Source organism: Engystomops pustulosus, chromosome 8 (genome assembly GCF_040894005.1).
Source record: "Engystomops pustulosus chromosome 8, aEngPut4.maternal, whole genome shotgun sequence".
Classification (NCBI taxonomy): Eukaryota; Metazoa; Chordata; class Amphibia; order Anura; family Leptodactylidae; genus Engystomops; species Engystomops pustulosus.
The window spans coordinates 27,322,419-27,346,060 of record NC_092418.1 but is presented as its reverse complement, the minus strand read 5'-3'; the positions used below and the strand labels follow the sequence as shown (position 1 = coordinate 27,346,060).

Here is a 23,642-nt window from a genome sequence, read left to right as displayed (position 1 = left end):
CACTAATAAATTATTACCTCATATATTACATTTATTCTAATGAATTAATCATGATCCCTTACAAAATTGGGCCAACTGCATTTCGTTAAGCCAAACCCACGTCCCCGGGAACTATCTCTGAGACATCCACATATTCCTAGAACCTAAATGGTTTATGGGAATCACTCATAATTACAGATCGGGTATAATGTCCTCTCCTTATATAACCCAACTCTGAATCACACTGGAACATTAGCAGCCAGTGCACTCGATGGTTTAGGACCAGGTGGTGGGAGGAAAGGAAATAATTTGCTAGAATCTTCCCCCCTCTGTTATACGTGACCTTTGTAGTTTTTTGTAGTTCTAACCAACACTAGAGATGGTGTTCCTGAGGACCAGACCAATAAAAAAAAAGGAAGCGGGGAACCTCGAGTCCTCCTTTGTGCCTTCATGCAGGACTTCTCGACAAAGAAGCGAGTGATCAACCATCATAAGTTCCAGGAATTCTACAACTTATGGCTCTCTAGTCACTCGAGAACTTGGACTTGGTTGCTCCACATACCATGTCATTAAGGCCAGGGTACAACACAGCAACCATGGAGGCAACATTTGGAGGAAATTAGTCTTTGTTTGGCACTGGGATTGATGGCGGTTCAAGAGTATATGAAGACAGGATGGAACATTGCCATAACATGTCCACAACCAAACTATAATTTGGCAGTCAAAGCCAACATGTGGCATACTTCAGGGTACCATGGCAAACAAGCAATGCCCACAAAAGCTAGGGATGTAGTTCTAATCGGGAAGCATCTAAAAAATACTTTGGATAAGTTTTCACTTGGAAGGTTTGGCATGTAGCCAACACTTGATATACTAAGTTCTGTCTAAAATGAAGTAGTGATCTCCGACATGAAACTCTACCCTATGCCCCCAGGTGATCTTGAGTGACTCTTCCTCGGCTATAGATTTGCACGCTCAATGATCCCAGCAGCCTCCACCTGCACGTTTTCATTTACTTGAGAACAAATAGGAGACGACTGATTATTACAGGGGATTGTCTGTGTAGATGAGATGGAGCTACAGGTAGCCTGGAGGTAACACAACTTGACGGCGAGAGCACATATTTTGCATACTCTGGAGATCAGTGTCTCGCTCCGGTTATGTGCAGATCTGCAACAATGCCGACTGATTTAATGAGCAACAATGATTTTGCCGATTCTCAGCTCTTCAACAGAAGTAAAGCTTCACCGCAGAGAATGTCTCTTATTCTGAGGATTTATGAATATTTAACCTAAAGACTTTCCATGTTTACGTATCCAAGTTCTTACGAGATACTCATCTCGCAATATTGAGGCGGAACAGTGTAGTATATGTGCGGCGAGCTGCAGGCTAGAACTCTATTATCTGGAAGTAATACTGGCCTTAAACATTGGACACATCTCCTTCTACCTCCCCATCGGGAAGTAAATAAATTTTCCAAAGGGGATGAGCTGAAGAGGGGGGGGGGGGTTGACTTCTTACGTAAACATTAGGCTCTGATGGACAGTATTTTCTATTGTTATGATTAGAGGTCGGTGTAGCAGAATATCGAATATCGATTATGTAAGTGAAACCTGTGTTTCATAGGATTTGGGGAAACGACCTTTGGTACACCACTGTTGTTATTGTAAATAATCCTTGAGTCACCATAAAACTCACAAAAGGGGTAGATGAACTTGTTCCCTTCCCTTCCTGTAAATATAATCATCCAGGTACCTTTTGATGTGTTTATCTAGCAGAGGTGAGAGGTCAAGTCCAAAAAGATAGAGGTTGGAAAAGCTTTACAAAATCCCAACATTTTTTGGAAAAAAAACAAACACCCTCTAAATGTCCCAAAAGCTGGATTTAGATTTGCCGTCCGGTTCAGATTGGTAGTGAGGTTATTTCACTTCTTGTCATATGTGGCTACAGAGGCCAAAGTATCACAGGTGGTTGAGACGGGGACTTTTTTTTTTTTTTTTAATTTCAAAAATTTTCAACAATATTCTATGTCTGACCACCTGATTTGGGGATCGGTTAGCTTGGTCAGAATGGGTTCCTCTCGGTTTATGAGTAACTGGTCCATACGTGTAAAGGATGGATTTTGCCTCTGGATAAAACTTTAACTTGTTGTGAACACACATTTTTTATCAATCCACAAACACAAGTGGCTTGGTCTGGTCTGGTCTGGTCTGGTCGAGGGCTGGGGAAGCTCTGAAGATTCTCCTCATATGTGGAGGAGGAAGACACTTTATGGGAATTGACAGGGGAACTTAATTTTGGTCTAAGATTCCTACGTGACCCCTGACCAACATCTTTGACTCCTGTAAGTTTTCTGCTGAGTATGCACCATGTTCCTGCGGTCAATGTTCCTTGTGACTACTCACTTACTCTTCTCATTGCTCGGAATCTTACTTCTTGTTACTTAATAACTCTCTAATCTGATCCTAAATTAGCATGGCCTCAGACCGGTACATAATGTACCATATACCAGTGATCTCAAGGAGACATCTGACCAGAATGTGACTTTATAAGAACTGATGTACTGCATTCACATCATGGATTTTACACTACACTGAACCATAGATAGCACTTCAAAGGGACGTGGTAAAGGGAACGGTTACAGAACGATAAGGGTCAGATTTGGATTCCTTACCCCCACTTCTCTATGGTGATTGTGGTGGTGTCTGTCTATTGAACATTATGAGACCGCCAAGTAACTTAAGTACGGTAAGCCAAGTTAATTTTTTTTCAAAAAACAGTGCCACCTTTGTTCACAGGCCAGGTGTTGTATTGCAGCTCAGCTCCGTTGTAGTGAATGTGAATGAGTTACAATACCACACACAATCTGAAGACCAGGTTGATGCTATATTTTGGGAGAAAAAAAAAAGCAGCTCTTGTTCTCAATGTTCTTCAAATGCTGTGTGACCGACCAGCGATGTATACAGGGGTGCCCCACATCTTGGGAAAAAGAAGGAGAAGCAGATTCATGCATAAATAGTACATAGCTGCCACCAGATAGAACACATGCATGCTTATACGATCCAAGTGTGCACGTGCTTTGAGGGAAAGATGGCCAATGATCATCTATAACATCCATTATTACTTACACATCCTATACCTTTCTCATCGGATTGTATTAGTCGCTGAGCTGTTATTTCATCACTTTGTGGTGGTTGTTATTATTTGCTCTGTTCTATATTCTATACAGGCAGTTCCCGGGTTACGTACAAGATAGGTACTGCAGGTTCGTTCTTAAGTTGAACTTGTTTGTACCGTAAGTCGGAACTGTATATTTTATAATTGTAACTCCAGGCAAATTTTTTTGGGTCTCTATGACTATTGGATTTTAAAAAATGTTGGGTTGAAATAAATACGAGGAATAACAATAAAGTTTAATTACAGACACCTGTGATAATTGTTACAGCTGTTTATTGTAGCCTGGGACTAAAGTACAGTAAATTACCAAAATCCAGAGGTCCGTTTGTAACTAGGGGTCGTCTGTAACTCGGGTGGTTCTTAAGTAGGGAACAGTCTGTATAGAGGAAGGGGCAAAAATAGGGCAATGGAAATCAACGTGTTTTCTTGTTGGTGTCTTTTAGATATTTTACGGCTCTTGTGCGGCGCCTGGCACTTGAGATATGGCATGACGTACCCTGTACATTTCCTCCTCCCGGAAATCGGGGGGCGAGCGGTCAGGAGAGCATCAGGCACCTGTGTGTCTGTCTCTTACTGTAATCTCATCACGACGTTATCACTCCGTAATTCTTGTAAACCGTCAATAGGGAGTGGCTAGTGTCGCCTGCCAAGCCAGGCTGAAACTTTTGCGAGCAGCATATGGGCTGGAAAACAAGTGCAGCTTGTGAGGAGATGTTCTACCAGCAGCATGCAAAACTCAGCTCGCCTCTGCTGGGAAACGGGGGACGACACAATACACTCAGGAAACCTATCCATTTCCTTCCTATGCGAAACCCCATGTCACAGCACAGTCTTCTAGCATGAGGAGCGCTCAGCACAAGGTAGGACTAGATGTCTTCTAGTAAATCATCTATCTTAGAGGAATGTGCGGCATGTCAAGGCGATAGCGTCTTATCTGTCTGCGAGCTGGAAAGCAGCACAGCGACTCCCGGCTGGATAACTAATGCCCGGAAAGACGTCCTTGTCATATGTAATATGTAGATTATACTTACAGACTATAATTAGATATTTGTATCGAGAAAATAGGGATTTTAGAGAATTAGACTGAGCTGCAATACCAGACACCGCCTAGGGAGAAGGGTGGCGCCACTTCTGTAATTAAGGTTTTTCTAATCCGGTTGCTGGTTTATTGATGTAGATTACTAATGGCTATGGCTGACATCCAGTCTCGTTGTAATGTCTCAGTATTGGTAGAAATCGACTTATTGTCGGCAGAGATGAGGAAAATTATCACAAACATAAAAAGTAGTCAAGTGCAATAACTCCTATATAGAAGTGCGACAGAGGAAACCCGTGGTTATCACTGATCTAATACGGGGGGGCAAGCTTAAAGGGAATTTATATGCTTTTCGGTATGTATAGTTTTACAGTGTTTATTACAGATTGTAAAGTGCAAGCTCTATGGTTGGCCCATTACCATAGCTGACCGGGTAGATTACATAATATTAAAGGGGCACCCCACCCAAAACTAATGCCTCCCATGAGCTTCATTATGGTCTCTCACTGTTCTATGTATCACATTGGAGGGGTATCTGCAGTGTGAATTTGCCTAAAATGACGCTTTCCATCGATGAGTCTGTGTAGATATATAGGTTACCCGTTCTTACACGTATCAGATCGTCCTGTATGATGGACTCTACACAGGGGGTCAGAAACTCCTATCACAGACCCCACTAATGATTATACAGGTTCCTGTCACACAGTTATACATATCAGCCTCCCTGACTGTATACTTATGGTATTATGAATATAGATAGAGACTCACTCACCCTTTTGGGATAAAGCAGTTATCAAATTATCTGTGGGATCATTTTGCTATTTTTTTGGAAAAACTATCAACTATCTATAAAAAGTAATACAGTATATAATATACCTATACACTGTGCTGGAGGGGGTATGTGTAATCTGACAGGATACTTCCAAGTAATATCTTATTATGTCTCCTGTTCAGAAGGACATGAGGCCAGTAGTGGATTATAATACAGCCTGTCCCCTACTTAAAGACACCCAACTTACAGACAACCCCTAGTTACAGACAGATCCCTCTGCCCACTGTGACCTCTGGTGAACCTCTCTGGATGTTACTATAGTCCCAGACTGCAACGATCAGCTGTAAGGTGTCTGTAATGAAGCTTTATTGATGATCCTTGGTCACTGGGGCAAAAAGAAAATTGTCTGGAGTTACAATTATAAAATATACAGTTTCGACTTACATACAAATTACAAATTCAACTTAAGAACAAACCTATGGAACCGCCCAAACCGCCAATACAGGTAGGTTTGGGCGGTTCCATAGGTTTTGTTCTTAAGTTGAATTTGTATGCAAGTCCTTGACCATCTGAACGAATCAACCTGAAACTGCCCTGTAGAGATAATAAAGAGAAGGACCCCAAGCCATGAAATCATCAAGACGACCATAAATCCTAAACACCTGTGTATACAAGGGTCCTTCCAAAATTTTGAAGGTCCTAAAACTGCAGAACTAAAAGAAGGCATAAGGAACCCTCTTCCTTGTAATGGCCCACAATTTTTATACGGCCCAGGGCCCTCTTAATCCGCCCCTGCATGAGGCATCCCTGTTCTGGCCACAAATCTTCTTCTGAATGTGGGTCAAGTGACCCAAATATACTGCTAAATAGACTACATGGAGACACTAAGGACGTCTGAATTATAGATCTGTATGGTACCCAAAGGACTTCATAGGCTCGTAACTTTGAATTTAATCCGAATCAGTGTCATCTAGATGCAGTACTGTGGAAGTATCATTTTTGGGGGTATATAAAGAGGAGACATGAGGACTCTAGGTGGTGGCCTCCTGGCACTGTGCACCAGGCTTCAGCACTTAGTGACTTGATGTTGGGTCTTACTTGTCTCATTAGATCTGGCACCACGATAATGTGGCAGCTGAAGAGCGGCGGGTAGGAGTGGTATATGGGTCAGCTGTGCTGTGAGAGCCCCTGTTCTTTCGAGATCGCGTGGCGCAGGTTTCCAAGTGCACATGAATTATTGAGAGTTCTTGATGCATTATTAAACCCCTCACAGTCCTATTAGTGATGCATTTTATTGACAATTCTGCCTTAAGTTGCAGAGATGCCGCGTTTAACAACAAGGATAGTTTTTTTTTCTAAAGTTTTTGGGTTTTATTCATGTAGGTTTTACTCATTTCATCCATCTAGGACAAAATGCTCCTCTAAAGATTGACCGATCTACAGGTTAACTATCTAGTGGTGGTCTACCTGCTGGGACCCCCACTGATCATGAGAATGGTGGTCTCTTTGTGACCAACTCAAATACATATTAGTCCTTGACGACAGCTATTCCGGCTGACTCCCCAATGCACACGCACACTTGGCGAGGACTTTAATCTATAAGTTAGTATAACGGAAACGATGGGTCATTTCCCTTTGGAATAGATGGGTCTACTCTCTGCAGCTTATCGAGCCGCTTCCCGCTGTAATTACAGGTAATGACCAATAACCGTGAATCATCTTCGTCATAGACAAATTTACACAATTAAAGCTGCCATATAACGAGAACAACAGGAAAAGGCTGCGATGGGGTGAGGCGAGTTCACTGCTGCCAAGAGCCTTGTTTGCATATCGCACAGGATGAGATTTGAGTATTTTTGACTATTGTATACAGAGTTTTGTTAACCTGTTGTCCTTCTCTTCTTCTCTCTCGACAGCTCGGCTGGTGACCAGCTAAGAAGCCTTTGACTTTGTATCACTATGTGGAGTTGTGAAGATTTTAACTACACCGACAACAACCAAGAGCAGCGCCTGTGCCATGATTTCCACCTCGTCCTCTTCATCTTCTCCATCCTCTACCTCATCATTTGTTTCCCTACCAGCCTCTGCTACAACGTGCAGCTCGTGCTCGTCAATCTATATAACAAGGCCACTATGACTATGCCGGACGTCTACTTTGTGAACATGGCCATTGCTGGACTCATCATCAACGCCGTGGCCCCGGTCTACCTTCTAGGGCCCGAGTACACCAAGTGGTCCTTATGGAGCTTTGGGAATGAGGTTTACATCACTTTACTGATTCTCTTTAATATTTCCTCGTTGGTGATCATGTATTCTACGACTTTGCTCAGCTTGGACTATTATATAGAGTGTGCCCTGCCGAGAACGTATATGTCAAGTGTCTACAACACTAAACACGTGTGTGGGTTCATCTGGGGTGGAGCGGTGCTGACTAGCTTCTCCTCACTCCTCTTCTACATCTGCAATCATGTCTCGACCAAAATCATTGAGTGTTCCAAGATGCAAAATCGGGAGGCGGCCGACGCCATCATGGTGCTCATTGGATACGTGGTGCCAGTTCTTGCAGTACTTTACGCTTTGGTGCTCATCTTGCAGATACGTAAAGAGACGACTCCCCTAGACCAGGACTCGGGTAGACTGGACCCTTCCGTACACCGGCTATTACTTGTCACTGTCATCACACAGTTTGTTTTATGGACGCCATATTATGCCACCTTGATGGTCAACACTTTTACAGACATTCGGGTGAAGTCCACTGACCACCGATTCATGAGGACATTTCACTTTATCGAAGGACTCTCCAGCTTCTTGGCCTTTTCAAGTAGTTTTGTCATACCTCTATTACACAGACACATTAACAAAAACTTTCACAGTAAATTACAAAGGTTGCTTAAAAAACTTCACTGTGGGGGCCAAGGGTGCCCGCACGAGCGCACAGTAGTTCAGCAGGTGATGACTTAAGACATAAGCTCCAGATGGGGATAACGGTTGGGTGGTCCTCCACCGATATGACCTTGGAGCGTGTGGATGAAAGGCGGGATTGTAAGCTATGAGCCTTAGCATGACCACAACGCAAATATCCCAAATTCAAGTCTTTGGATTATCAATACTTACTAGACAGGTATATCATCGAAATTTGCTCTAAGCCTACATCATATATGGTGGAAAGGGTATTGGGATGTATAACAAGGCCTGTCAACCTAAGAGGTGCCAATCCTTGTGCTGGACCCATCCACATATCCAAGTTCTGACTTTTCTTTGCAAAGTTTTATTGGCAAAGACGGAAGCAAGAACGGACATCAGATGGCGGAACGTTCTCCACACAAAGCACTTTTATACTGTAGAAAAAAAAGTATTATATTCTCATTAACACGGCGTGAAGTTGTCTCAATCTAATGTATGCGACAAGCTTTCTCTAGTCTGACTACTAAGTGAAGAAATGGAGTAGTTGTATCATTAACCAGATGAGAGTTGTCTTTTTCAATTTTTTTTTTTTACAAAACCAGAATCTATAATAAATCATGTTGATGAAGGACAAGTAAATGGCTGAGGATTCAAGTGTTATTCATGTAACGGGGACTTCTCCCTATCACTCACCGCAGTCTGCTATGTCTACATTTCGTCTATATGAGCTGACATACAAATTACACTTCATTCCCCGACCCCGTTGTTGCCAGATATTATTATTATTATGGGCCCGGGCCACATGATTATTCTACATTCCTGTCTAGAAGGGAATGCCACATGCTTGGCAGCTACAGAAATGTGCAAAATGACTTCCAAGTTTTACGTGAAGGAGCCGCTAACTTGTCACATGACATAAATCTGTATGTACAAAGGATGTATTTTAGTGTGATTCTCCAAGCTCATACTAAGGGCTGACGCTGGCTGATAACAGAGAGCAAGGTTCAGAATCTCCATAAAAATAAGGATGCTAAGAAATTAGTATATATCAAGTAAACCCCAGTTTACTTGATATATACTAACTTCCCTTATATTTGTATAATTCTGACCTGTGGTTACAGTCCAGGCTTCCATGTCTACTAGGCTTGTGTGGAAGACCTTTAAGGAAACCTACCATTTGATTTGATGGATTATGAACCAAGCATACCATGAAAATGCTGCGCTACACTGATGCAGAAACATATCTTGTTTAATCCCTTAGCTGAGTGGTTTTGCTGAAAACATATTTAAAAAATTATGATAATGAGGCTCTGTCACTTCTATGTCTGGGCTCAGCGTTTCTCCTAGCACATTAGTTATCCACTGCACCAGAGGATGATGCAATCACTGTTCTCCCTGCCAGGCAGAATAATCAATTGCTGCACCATCCCCCAGCTGCTGTATAGGAGTCATCCAGCTCAGGTTGATTAGTCCTGTCTTGGCTGTTCAGAAAGCTCTTTTGTAATGTGGATGCAGCTTTTGCAAGATCCTGAATTTAATCATTGTTTTTTTCAGCAAAACCACTCAGTACAGGGATTAAACAAGATATGTTTCTGAATCAGCGTAGCTACAGCAGTCTCAAGGTATGTGTCACGGCGAGGACGCCGCCGCCTCGTCACGTGACGTGGGGTGCAACTGTACGGGTTAATTTAGCCTACTCAAACTTGCGCTCACCTTTTACTCAGGACACAAATTGACCATAAATAACACCTCATACAGCTCCAGCACCAGAACCGCTGCCACCATTTATTGCATTTATAGTGGGACCAATAAGTATCCTACTCTACATCAACTCTTGCTTCTCAGGCAGTCACCTTGTCACACCACTACACATGCACACTCAGCACTCTAGCAGTAACACATCTTATCACACTTCACAAGGCTATGAGTTCGCATACAGGGACCAAAATTAAAGTGAAAAGCTTTAATTACAAAAAGTTGATCAGTGCATAAAAAAGATATTACAAAATAAAATGACACACAACACGGCAAAACAGTTATAAAATAAAAAGGGAGAAAAATAACAGAAACTTACAACTTAAAGTAAATCCTGATCCCTGGAGGTGGGAGAAATAAGGAACACACTCAGCTTGTCACGCAGCCCCCAAAATGTGAACACCAATTCTTGGATTTCATATTGTTCTATAACTTCTCAGTTTGGTTCAGATTTCAGAACCTCCCATTCATTAATTAGTCCAGAGGGTCATTCACGATTGGGCAAAGTTTTAATGAGGGGGGAGAGTCCAGGAATATTTAAACAGTCTTTTGTTTCCAAATCCTGATGCAGAAATGGGGGGGTAGGGAGACCAAATGTCCTTTGGGGTCTGAACAGACCAGTCTTCAGTTCAGAGGTTATCAGGCTGTTAAAGCTCCAGGATGTCATAAAAGCTGCCTGGACGCTTCAATAGATGCCAAATATTTAAACAAAGTTTGTAATTACCCTATAGTTAAACCAATCTTATACATTCACAATTAATATCTCCTTGACAGTATGTTTGGTTCATACTGCATCAAATCAAATGGTAGATTTTCTTTAAAGGGATCCTGTTATGAGAATCTAGGCCAAACACGATCACCAACCTGTTGTAGAGAACAGTGAGTGGATGCCAATGATGTTCTTCTATACACTGCAAGACTCAGCACAGGAAAAGATATAAACACGTCTTGGAAAGGAGTCACACTGGTTTGACTCTTCTTATCTTGACGCAGATCCCACAGAACTACTACATCATCATAAGTGATTGTCCACCAAGACTTGTGATGAGGTACCTTATTTATAAGACATCAACTAAAGGAGATCACCACCAGGATGAAGGACTGTAAACCAATCACACTGACATACAGTGGGTCCGCCCTTGCAGGATCTGCTCTTCTTTTAGCTTCTTATGCTCTTGTGCTTACAAAAAAATCTTTAAAAAATGTATCCAAATCAGCCTAAAGGGCTCTGGGCTCTATTGCTGGAGCCCCTCAGGTTCATTTGCATAATTATTAAAGCCTTTTTATTTGTAAAAACCGGGGCATAAGAAGCTAAAAGAAAATCAGATACTTCCAGAGTGGTCACACACCAGCATATAAGTGTGCTTGGTTTACAATCCCTCATCCTGTTGGTAGATGTCCTTCAAGCCAAATGTGACTTTTCTCCAACATGACTCCTTAAGAGTCATATGAATATTCAAAAATATTGTAGCCATAATACGGAATCCTTCAGAATATTGAAGAACAATATTATCTTGTCACTGTTAAAACCCACTTACAGGTGTGAATACATCTCACTGGATGCTGCGTGTTAGGCCAATGCTATACTGTAAGTTGCAGGACAAGTTATTGGCAGCAGGAATAGGCACCGCCCATGAGGAGCAGACGCTAAATTAATTTACATAGTCCCTGCTACAACTTGTATAGCCAATGCAATGTTGGCAGTCACAATACATTTTATAAAACCTGGAGATATTGAGGTGCAACTACTACACGTAAAAGACGAAGAATACCCTGAAGGGCCTGAGCGGTGGATTTGCGCAATGAATATAGTGTCGCTCAGGCCATTGTACTGCACTACCTCAAACATCTCCCCGACAGACAAATCTTAAAAAACTGGACAAAAAAATATATAGTTGTATAAAAAATTTTCCTTGATAAAAACAAGTCCCTAAAAAATTACCATATATACTCGAGTATAAGCCTAGTTTTTCAGCACGAAAAATGTGCTGAAAACCCAAACTCGGCTTATACTCAACTAAAAAAAATATAGGTTTTACCAGGTTTTTGTGGTAAATTTAGGGGCCTCGGCTTATACTCGGGTATATACGGTAATTCTGATACATTTCCTATAAAAAGAGGCATTATTCATTTTTTTCGTTACTGGAATTATTAGACAGATATTATATTTTTATACATTTCTTCCTTATTGGCTCATCTTTAGGCATCTGCTATATCTATAAAATACTGGGTTTTTTTTTTTTAGTTTTTTTTTTAAGCTACAACATGTAAAAAAAGCTAAACTGTGTATAATCCCGAAATACACAAAAAACCTACTGATGTATGAACCGCACAGGATCCCTGTATAGTATTAACTTATTGTCTGTTTGTGTGGATCTGCTGCCAAATACGTGGAGTATTGTATGTGAACCCTTGTCCTTTGCGTGTTCTTGCCATGTACATGACGCGCCTCTGGCTCCAAAAACACAGAGCTATGTTTTCTTCCCTACATGATGTATTACCATGTCAGACCCATTAAAAAATAAGGTTTCTCGGTGTCTCCAGCTTCTGCGTTAATTGCGTCTGAATGATCGCTCTCTGGATAGAAGAAAGATCAATACCGGAAAAAAAAAACACACAAAGGACAAGTAGTCAAGAAGAATCACTTCTAAAAGAGACCGTAACATAAAACTCCAACAAGTAGGAATAATAAAAGGGGCCAGGAATGACTATTGATCAACAGTTGATTGAGGCAGGTCAACATCCGGCCCCCCAGACCAATATTTGGCGCCGCAGTTGGTTTTCATGTCCATGAAGAGGATGTCTGACTGTGTCTGACCACTACAGAGAGGTCGGAGCCCACTGCTTCAGGCCTCATACTATAATGACCTGTGAAACTACAGCGCAGAGGGGCTCTGGTAACACCCCCCAGAGCCCTTCTAGCTCAATAATATAATTATAAAAGCTGATTTTAAAAGGAAGAGGGCCAAATGACCACAGTCCCGGTGCCTGGATCTATGAGTAAGTGTCCCTGGTTTATCATGATGGATTTTGATGGTAGATTTTCTTTAAAAACAGTCAGGGGGAATGCTCAAAGCTGAGACCATGCAGGATCTCCTATCAAAGCGCCCATTATATAGACCCTATCCACTGCTAATACTCATAACACAGCAGGTCTCTCGCTTTGCAGAACTTCAAGTGTTTATGTGACTTTTCTGTGTTGGGGGCAATGTGTTGTCCTACTATAGATGGTCGTGAGGATGCTACTACTCATGTCCTATTACTATCAATAATAATTCATTGCTAACCACTTTATATTAAATCTACCAGCAGGATCCTCAAAGATGCTTACATTCTGTTGTGCACCCCCTAAGTCTGTACCTGGTCTTCGTTTGGTTTCTGATGGTTGTGTTGTACTTATAATTATACTAATGAAGGGCTCTGGGGGGCGTCAACAGTCTGTAGTCTCTCACTTATTTATACCCCTTTGTAGGGCTTACTCACGCCTTCTTCCCCCTTGTCAAAGAGCTGGTGAGGTTACCTGGTTCTTGGCAATTCCTGCTCAACATCTCTTCAATGCACTGCTGGAAACGGTGAGAGCTGGGTGACATTACCGGAGGAGGCGGCGGTGAGAGACAACATAGTCTGGAGGGGCTCTGTTAACACCTCCAAAGCCCCTCAGTGTAATTAGCATAATGTGAAAAGTTTTGTTTTTTTTTAGCAAAACTACACCAGATACAGACAGAGGGAGCAGCATGGCTGCTTTTTGGTTTACCTTAGAGGATCCTACTGGGTCCCACTGCGGATTCTCCATTAGAATCACCAAATGGTCAAATGCAACTAAATTACCTGCATTCCAAAAGTTAAAGGACATCTACCACCAGGGTCAAGGATTTTAAAGCACACTGACATACTGGTGTGTACTCCCTCTGGCAGGATTCACTCTTCTGTTAGCTTCTTATTCCCTGTTTTTTAAAAAAAGGGATTTTAAAATTATGCAAATTACCCTGAAATGCTCCATAGGTTTTAATTGAGCCTGGATCCCCTTAGACTCATTTGCATGATTTTAAAGCCTTTTAAATACATGGGCATAAGAAGCTAAAAGAAAAGTGGATCCTGCTAGAGGGGGCACACACTAGCATGTCAGTGTTCTTGGTTTACAATCCTTTATCCTGGTGGTAGATCTACTTTAATTAGGGGTTCCCTCTTAAAGGAAATCTACCACCAGGATGAAGGATTGTAAACCAAGAACACTAACATGCTGGTGTGCGCCCCCTCTGGCAGGATGCAATCTTCTATTAGCTTCTTATGTGCTTGTTTTTACAACAAAAGGCTTTAAACGTTATGCAAATTAGCCTGTGGGGCTCTGGGGTCAATTAACAGCTATGGAATCTGGATCCCCTCAAGCTTATTTGTATAATTGTTAAAGCCTTTTTTTTGTATAAACAAGAACATAAAAAGTTGAAAGAAGAGTGGATCATGCTAGAGGGGGCACACACCAGTATATGAGTGTGCTTGGTTTACAATCCTTCATCCTGGTGGTAGATTTCCTTTAAGACTAGGGACACATTCGTTTTACCTATCAAGAAACCAATGCAATTTGCTTGGAGCCCCAGAAATCACAGGGGCCCCCATAAAGTGGTGGGATGTGGACCTCATCTAACCAAACGAGTCTATGTAGTCATCATTACTACATGATGGACTACCAGGGGTTAAGGTCTTACGGATACCGCACATAAAGGATAAGTGGAGTCAAGTGTTCTGGTCAATTCAATTAAAGGTTTACGCTCCAATTTACAGTAGATATCAGATCTTGGTAAACTTGAGCGAAGTTGCAGGTTTCCCCCTGGAGAATCCTCTGCAACTTTAATGAATTCTATTTCCACTTTGGCTTCTGGCTCTTTAAACCATCTGTCAATAAATCCCCCGCAACAAAGTGCGAACGACTGACACCCGAATCACATCCATATTTTATGCCTCATTTCCCTGGAAACATAGAGAGGGGAAAAAAAACACACAAAAAAGGTCAATATAAATCCTACAGCCTTCTAGTCAATAATTCACTATCTGCAGGGATGTAGTAATGAGCGACAAGTAAATAAAAAGCAAAAAAAATCGACAATAGTGATGGCAGGGATCAGACAAGGGATGACCAAGGGATCTCCGCAAATATCATTCACACAATCGACCATGTAGGAACACAGAGAATTGCCAAATGGGTGAATCTTGGCCCACACCGGGGACAACCATTTACATCTAGGTAATTCCAGGAGGAATAATAGAGGAATAAAACAAAGAAAAGATGCCCCAGTTATTCGATGGGAAATTCAGAGGAATCTCAGAAGAGCAGCATCGATTCCACCAATACATATAGATTACTGTATAATTCATAACACTCTGTCTTCAGACTGAATAAAAACTCCCCCTAGTGGTGACATCAAGCAGTGAGAATGTTATCACTGAATTGTACTGGTTGTGAGAGATGATGGGAGGTGATATAGGACTATTATAGCATAAGTACAGTGTAGAGCTCCCTGGTCTATGAGGTCACTGCATGAATCCCACACTCCTAAGACCCAATACGACATCCCTGGAAGCTCTGCTATATATTAAAAAAAACAACCAGATCCAGGCACCGTGACTGTGGTAAGCTTCTTATATTTGTTATCCATGGCTGAACTTTTAAAATTATGCTGATGAGCAAAAGGGCTCTAGGGGTGTTAGCAGAGCCCCTCCATGCTGTAGCTTCACAAACTGTTGCACTGTGCAGGAGCACTTCTCCCTACCACTGTGTGAGATTAAAGCAGGCAGAGGGGGGGAGGGGAGCTGAGGGAGCATGAGGGGAGGGGGAGACAGTGTAACAGCCCGTAAAGCTACAGCACTGAGGAGCTCTGGTAACACACCCCAAGAGCCCTTCTAGATAATTAAGTATTAATTTTAAAAAATTATTTTAGAAGGAAGGAGGCCATGGATAAGAAATATAAGAAGATACAACAGTCACAGTGCCTGGATCTATGAGTAATGTCCCTGGTTTATCAGGATGGAATTTCAAGTGGAGTGGTCAGAACTGATTATATCCAGGATCCCCCATCAAAGCAACCACTATATAAACAAACGAAGACCACCAGCTACCAATAGTTCATAACAACACAGCAGGAGGCCTCCAGCTTTGCAGAACTACAAGTACCAGGCTGATGTGGTCTGCTGAGATTTGTCGCCCTACAATTTCCAGATAAACGGATAAATGGATAAACGTGGCATAGAGCATGATGTAGAGGGATCAGCCGATACCAGTCAGCTCTGCTACATTTAGGCACAATACAGTAGAACGTAGGCGGGTTTTACACTAGAATTCAGTCACATTTACGTGTGTCTGCCAGTACCTAAAAAAGGAGTCCCGAATTCAGTTATTTCGCTCACTAAAGGGGCAAATTTTCAAATAGGTGATTTTTCTTTTTTTTCTTTTTTTTCTACATTTTTTGCTTTATTAGAAAAAGGTATTCCAAAATTGCAACAAAAGGCAATATTTGGATATTTTACTATACACTGTAGGGTTAGGAATCTGTATAAAAGTTTAGTACAATACAGAGAATCAATAATAGTCGGGTATAATAGCGCCACCAAGTGGTCAGTTTTTAAAATGACCATAAACCAAACGAGTATATTAAAAGATAATCGAAGGGTTAATATTGAGTGTCTAAAGACTTCCAATATGGAAAATTGCTGATACAGGTCCAAATTAAAAAATATATATATACTGAGCTTTACTTTCTGTTTTCTTTGTCAACGCACCCAGTGAGGTATGGAGCGTGAAGTAGCCCCCCTAAAGGAGAAGATTAAGATGACTGCTACATATGAAAGCGAAAGGCGAACAAAACTACAACCCGTGAATTGAAGACCATTCAAATATTTATTTCATTCAACATTGGGGAATAGATGTGCGGCAGATGTCTAGTGCTGAAATACTGTCATGTATTCAAGTCTTAGGATGTACAACGGCAAATATCACATAAATGGAAGCAAAGTTAAAGACAGTTAAAGAACCTTGAAGAGGTTGAATAAGATTTGAAAGCAAAAATTCTTAATTTTGGAAGAGTGCCACCCCTCACTGTGGGCTGCGACTAGTACTGCAGTTTAACTATGTTAAGTGCTGAGCGGCAAAACCAGTCAGGCTGTTTTTTAGAAGTAAGCAGAAAATATATACCGTATATACTCGAGTATAAGCCGACCCAAGTATAAGCCAAGGCCCCTAATTTTACCACAAAATACTGGGAAAACCTATTGACTTGAGTATAAGCCGAGGGTGGGAAATGCATTGGTCACAGCTTCCCCAGTATATAATCTGCCAGCCCCTGTCCCAGTGTATATAGCCTGCAGGACCCTGTCCCAGTGTATATAGCCAGCCAGCCCCTGCCCCAGTGTATATAGCCTGCAGGACCCTGTCCCAGTGTATATAGCCTGCAGGACCCTGCCCCAGTGTATATAGCCTGCAGGACCCTGCCCCAGTGTATATAGCCTGCAGGACCCTGCCCCAGTGTATATAGCCTGCCGGACCCTGCCCCAGTGTATATAGCCTGCCAGACCCTGCCCCAGTGTATATAGCCTGCCAGACCCTGCCCCAGTGTATATAGCCTGCCAGACCCTGCCCCAGTGTATATAGCCTGCCAGACCCTGCCCCAGTGTATATAGCCTGCCAGACCCTGCCCCAGTGTATATAGCCTGCAGGACCCTGCCCCAGTGTATATAGCCTGCAGGACCCTGCCCCAGTGTATATAGCCTGCAGGACCCTGCCCCAGTGTATATAGCCTGCCGGACCCTGCCCCAGTGTATATAGCCTGCCGCCGCTGCCGGACAGATCACACAGAAGATATACAGCGGTCGCCGGAAAGGTGAGTTTAGATATATTTATTTTTTTGACTCTAGTATAAGCCGAGTTTGGGTTTTTCAGCACATTTTTTGTGCTGAAAAACTAGGCTTATACTCGAGTATATAAGGTAATCTTTTTCATATTATTTGACATTTAAAGGGGTTGTTCAAGTTATAAAATTTTGTGTGCGATATTTCATGCTCTTTAACACAAGATATAATAGAACTGAGGGCCAAAGAAACACATATGAAGTCATAGACGAAAACCTGGTGGAAAAAGGTGATGTCATAGACCAAAACCTGGTGGAAACTGGTGATGTCATAAAAGAAAACCTAACAGAAGCAGGTGATGTCATGGAAGAAAACCTGAGGTAAACAGATGATGTCATAGAAGAAAACCTGATGGAAACTGGTGATATCATAGAAGAAAACCTGACGGAAACAAGTCTGATGTCATAGAAGAAAACCTGATGGAAACAGGTGATGTCATAGAAGAAAACCTGATGGAAACTGGTGATATCATAGAAGAAAACCTGATGGAAACTGGTGATATCATAGAAGAAAACCTGACGGAAACAAGTCTGATGTCATAGAAGAAAACCTGATGGAAACAGGTGATGTCATAGAAGAAAACCTGATGGAAACTGGTGATGTCATAGAAGAAAACCTGATGGAAACTGGTGATGTCATAGAAGAAAACCTGATGGAAACAGGTGATGTCATAGAAGAAAACCTGATGGAAACAGGTGATGTCATAGAAGAAAACCTGATGGAAACTGGTGATGTCATAGAAGAAAACCTGATGGAAACAGGTGATGTCATAGAAGAAAACCTGATGGAAACAGGTGATGTCATAGAAGAAAACCTGATGGAAACAGGTGATGTCATAGAAGAAAACCTGATGGAAACAGGTGATGTCATAGAAGAAAACCTGATGGAAACAGGTGATGTCATAGAAGAAAACCTGATGGAAACTGGTGATGTCATAGAAGAAAACCTGATGGAAACTGGTGATATCATAGAAGAAAACCTGATGGAAACTGGTGATATCATAGAAGAAAACCTGACGGAAACAGGTCTGATGTCATAGAAGAAAACCTGATGGAAACAGGTGATGTCATAGAAGAAAACCTGATGGAAACTGGTGATGTCATAGAAGAAAACCTGATGGAAACAGGTGATGTCATAGAAGAAAACCTGATGGAAACAGGTGATGTCATAGAAGAAAACCTGATGGAAACAGGTGATGTCATAGAAGAAAACCTGATGGAAACTGGTGATGTCATAGAAGAAAACCTGATGGAAACAGGTGATGTCATAGAAGAAAACCTGATGGAAACAAGTGATGTCATAGAAGAAAACCTGATGGAAACTGGTGATGTCACAGAAGAAAACCACACTGAAGCAGGTGATGTCATAGAAGAAACCCCAACAGAAATAGGTGATGTCATAGAAGAAAACCAGAGAGAAACAGGGGATGTAAAATTAAGCTAACCCTAATGACAATAACACGGAAACTTACCTGACAGAAATCCACTTAAACGGTCAAAACAGGTTACCAAACTTACACTTACTTGTGATGTCATCATACCACAACATTGACATCACAGCAACTAACTGAAAACCATGTGTAATGTTATAAGAGCAAAGCTGTGATAACCTGACAGCTTATTTCTCTGAAATCCATGTGTGATGTCATGATCTGATCTGACTGAAAAAGTTGTGTGACACAAATACCTGACTGAAATCTACCAACAAATAAGGTTTTCTATCTCTCCAGAAACATCCACTTAGGCCTTAGCTCGGAGACCCTGTCCAAACCCAAGACAGATGGTGACATTTCCGTGTATAGAGGTGCTACTGTGGTATGACACCGTCCACATTGCATTTATGTCCTACATTTAACCTATAGGCCATATATTCTATCTTATTTATAGACATACATTTTATAATGGTGCATGATGGGTACAAAGGTGACCGTCTACCATACACCAGTTAGGACACCGTTGAAGTCATTTCTCACGAAGAAAAACCCACAAAAACTGTGTTTTCACAAAATTATGCGACAATTAAACGCCAAGAAGCCACAAAGGACCAATAATAAATCTCCCCCTAAGGCTACATTCACACTACCGTATGGTGGACGTATATACGGCCGATATACGTCCTCCATAGACGGCAATGGGCGCACGGCGCCGTGCGGCACCGTACCGCTCCGTACCCGGAAAAAGATAGGACCTGTCCTATCTTTTCCCGTAAAACGGCGTCGTGCGCCATGTATCCCTATGGAGAGGGGCGGGGGTGAGCTGCGCTCACCTCCTTCTCCTCTCCCCATGCACTGCCGTTGCCCGCTACGGTACGGTACGGGCGTGCAACGCCAGTGTGAATGTAGCCTAAGTGTGTATATTGGGAGTCTTTCTGGAGTGTGCCCTTAAAGGTTGAGGCTTCGGTTGTGCTATATCTGGTCTTTTTGGTACCCCCCTTTTTTATTTTCTCAGTTTCCCCCCTCCCCTTTTTGGTGTCCCTTTTCCCCTCATTCTCCCGCTCTCCCCATCCCAGTTTTTCTGCCTCTTCAGAGTCTATTGAAAGCTATTGATGCAATACAATGGTACATTGAACTTTACCTCATTGGTTGATTGTTTGACCTGATGTTTTGTTTGTTCATATTCTCTTATATAAAAAAAGAATTAAAAAAAAACAAACAACAATCTGATTGGTGGGGTGTGACACCTGGGATGAGAACCCAGCAGGTTCAGCTTGAGTCTTGCCACTCCATTAAAGCAAACCTGTCACCAGGAATGTCATCTTTAACCCATGCTATGCCAATTTTAAAAATGCCTTTGTCAGCAATCTGAATCATTTCAGTACTTTACAAAACTTTATTTCACATTACCTGTTTAACTGTAAGCAGCTTGTTGTGAGTCCTAAGGGAGATGGAGAGGTGCAGCAGCCTGTGTGCCTGTGTCTCAGTTTCCTCTCCTCATCAATCATCCAGCTCCCTCTCCCCCTTCTGGCATGTGTATTGAGTTGGCAGGGGAAGGAGTGGGATGGTGAGTGGAGTAGAGGAAGAATGCTTCCCCCAAGGACTCACCACACACTGCTGGCAGGGAGCCAGGTAATGTGAAATAAAGTGCATCCACCTGTCACAGGACTTGGGGCTGAAGATAAAATTGATTGCATTCACCAGGAAATAATTTCAAAATCCAATGACTCCATTAATTCCCCTCCCTCTGGTACCTCTCCCTGTTCGCTCCCTTCCTTTGAGCCAGTCACAGAGGAAGAAGTGTCCAGGCTCCTTTCCTCTGCTCGCCCCACTACCTGCATCAGTGACCCCATCCCCTCACATCCCATACAGTCCCTCTCTCCTGCAGTCACTTCTCACCTAAAAACTCCAACCTCTCACTCTTTCAGCTCCAAACTCCTGGAACGCCTGCTAACCTGCTATCTCTCAGCTTACTCTCTCTTCGACCCGCTACAATATGGTTTTCATACTATACACTCCACAGAAACTGCTCTTAAACGGAACCTGTCAGTAGAAATTGACCTAATAAATCAGTATGTTGCCAAGCAGCTGAACACCTTCCAGATCATGTTTCTTTCATGGCCCAGTGTGGTGGCATCATCCAGAAAATCTACTTTGAAGTAAGATTTAAGCTTGTTGTATAAAGTCAAGGAGGCAGAGATTTTAACACTGAAGTCAAGTTCTCTCTTCCTCAGTAAGCCCCTTCATTGTAATTTATGCCCCTGCAACCAGAGACATCACTAACCAGATCGTCTGATGCATGATGTCAATCACAGACATTCAGATTTCCCCATCTTGACTTCAGTGTTACCCTCACTGCCTCCATTATACAACCAATCTACACTGGACCATGAAAGAAAGAAAAACTAGAATGTATTACAATGTTTGTCAATATACTAGTAGTGATATAATTGGCCTAAATTTATACAATTGAAACTTCTGAAATGCAAATTGTTGCTCTGAGTCACTCTCCATTAGACTACTGTAACTCCCTACTAATCTATCTTCCACTCAGTATACTCTCTCCTCTCCAATCTCCTCTTCAGGCTTGTCTTTCAGACCAAACACTGCACAGATCCCACCAGTTTGTGTCACTGCACTGGTTCCCATCTTCTTCCAAATACAGTTTAATATAATAAGTCTCATCCACAAAGCTCTGCATAATGCTGCACCTTCCAACCTTTCCTCTCTTATCTCTGTCTATCGCCCAACCCGTGCTCTTCAATCTGCCAAGGGATGCAAGATTGATCTCTAGCTTAATTGGAACCTCTAATGCACGTCTCCAGGACTTCTCCAGAGCTGCACCAATTCTCTGGAATGTCCTCTCCCGGACTATCAGACTAATACCCAACATCCAAAGTTTCAAATGTGCTCTTAAACCCCATCTATCAAACTCGCTAACTGCATGAAATTTTAACTCTCTCTTTACTAATCCATCATGTGTCCTTTTCCCATCTGTTATCCAGCAAACACCAAATACCAAGCTCCAGACTTCTCTGCAGTCCACTGACTTTGGACTTTGAATATAACATGGCGGCTGATGACTGGTTCAAGCAGCAGCATTTTTATTTATTAAATTATTTCATTCCATTCCCTTATAAAGAATGGCTGGACCATTATACAAGCTCTTATACCTCTTGTGTCACCCCCTCATCCTCATAGACTGTAAGCTCATGTGTCACCCCCTCATCCTCATAGACTGTAAGCTCTTGTGTCACCTCTCATCCTCATAGACTGTAAGCTCTTGTGTCACCTCCTCATCCTCATAGACTGTAAGATCTTGTGTCACCCCCTCATTCTCATAGACTGTAAGATCTTGTGTCACCCCCCTCATTCTCACAGACTGTAAGCTCTTATTTAACCTCCACATCCTCATATACTGTAAGCTCTTGTGTCACCCCCTCATCCTCATAGACTGTAAGCTCTTGTGTCACCCCCTCATCCTCATAGACTGTAAGCTCTTGTGTCCCCCTCATCCTCATAGACTGTAAGCTCTTGTGTCCCCCTCATCCTCATAGACTGTAAGCTCTGGTGTCACCCCCTCATCCTCATAGACTGTAAGCTCTTGTGTCACCCTCATCCTCATAGACTGTAAGCTCTTGTGTCACCCTCATCCTCATAGACTGTAAGCTCTTGTGTCACCCTCATCCTCATAGACTGTAAGCTCTTGTGTCCCCCTCATCCTCATAGACTGTAAGCTCTTATTTAACCTCCTCATCCTCATCCTCATATACTGTAAGCTCGTGTCACCCCCTCATCCTCATAGACTGTAAGCTCTTGTGTCACCCCCTCATCCTCATAGACTGTAAGCTCTTATTTAACCTCCTCATCCTCATCCTCATATACTGTAAGCTTGTGTCACCCCCTCATCCTCATAGACTGTAAGCTCTTGTGTCACCCCCTCCTCCTCATAGACTGTAAGCTCTTGTGTCACCCTCCCAATCCTCATAGACTGTAAGCTCTTGTGTCACCTCCTCATCCTCATAGACTGTAAGCTCTTGTGTCACCACCTCATCCTCATAGACTGTAAGCTCTTGTGTCACCCCCTCATCCTCAGACTGTAAGCTCTTGTGTCACCCCCTCATCCTCATAGACTGTAAGCTCTTGTGTCATCCCCTCATCCACATAGACTGTAAGATCTCGTGTCACCCCCTTCATCCTCACAGACTGTAAGCTCTTGTGTCGCCCTCCTCATCCTCATAGACTGTAAGCTCTTGTGTCACCGTCTCCATCTTCATAGACTGTAATCTCTTGTGTCACCGTCTCCATCTTCATAGACTGTAAGCTCTTGAGAGCAGGGCCCACATTCCTATTGTTCCATATGACTGTATTCTGTAATGCAGCATTTTATTTCTATATGTCCTTACGATTTGTAGGGGGTGTATGGGATATGAAGGCGCTACATAAATGAAAATTATTATTATGAGTTTTATAAAGTACCGAAATGAATCGGAATGCTGTTATTCTTAGATTCAGCATACGTTATTGGAACCTGTCAACAACTAAAAATGACATTCCTGGTGACAGGCTTGGTTTAAATACTATGGCAATGGTTGTAAATTGCAGAGCACAGCGCTGGTGTATCTCAGATACAACCAGAGATGCACATGCTTCACGTGGCACTCCACCAATTAGTGGGAATGGTACCCTTG

The 23,642-nt window shown here is 42.3% G+C and overlaps 2 protein-coding genes across 10 annotated transcripts in view; one reads left to right on the top strand and one right to left on the bottom strand.

Annotated features, from left to right (window-relative positions):
* GPR146 (G protein-coupled receptor 146) overlaps window positions 1-12,154 on the top strand; it is a 37,775-nt gene extending 25,621 nt beyond the window's left edge. For 3 of the 5 annotated variants that reach the window (XM_072120433.1, XM_072120429.1, XM_072120431.1), the window contains exon 2: window positions 6,881-12,154. In XM_072120433.1, coding sequence (XP_071976534.1) covers window positions 6,924-7,925 — 1,002 coding nt within the window. In that variant the 5' untranslated portion in view covers window positions 6,881-6,923 and the 3' untranslated portion in view covers window positions 7,926-12,154. Of the gene's footprint in view, window positions 1-2,531; window positions 2,728-3,699; window positions 4,017-6,880 lie in introns of those variants that run through there. The other 2 variants (XM_072120432.1, XM_072120430.1) reach the window with 2 other exon arrangements.
* Window positions 1-23,642, bottom strand: part of CHLSN (cholesin) — a 147,263-nt gene that overhangs the window by 51,147 nt on the left and 72,474 nt on the right. The gene's annotated exons all lie outside the window — the stretch shown is intronic.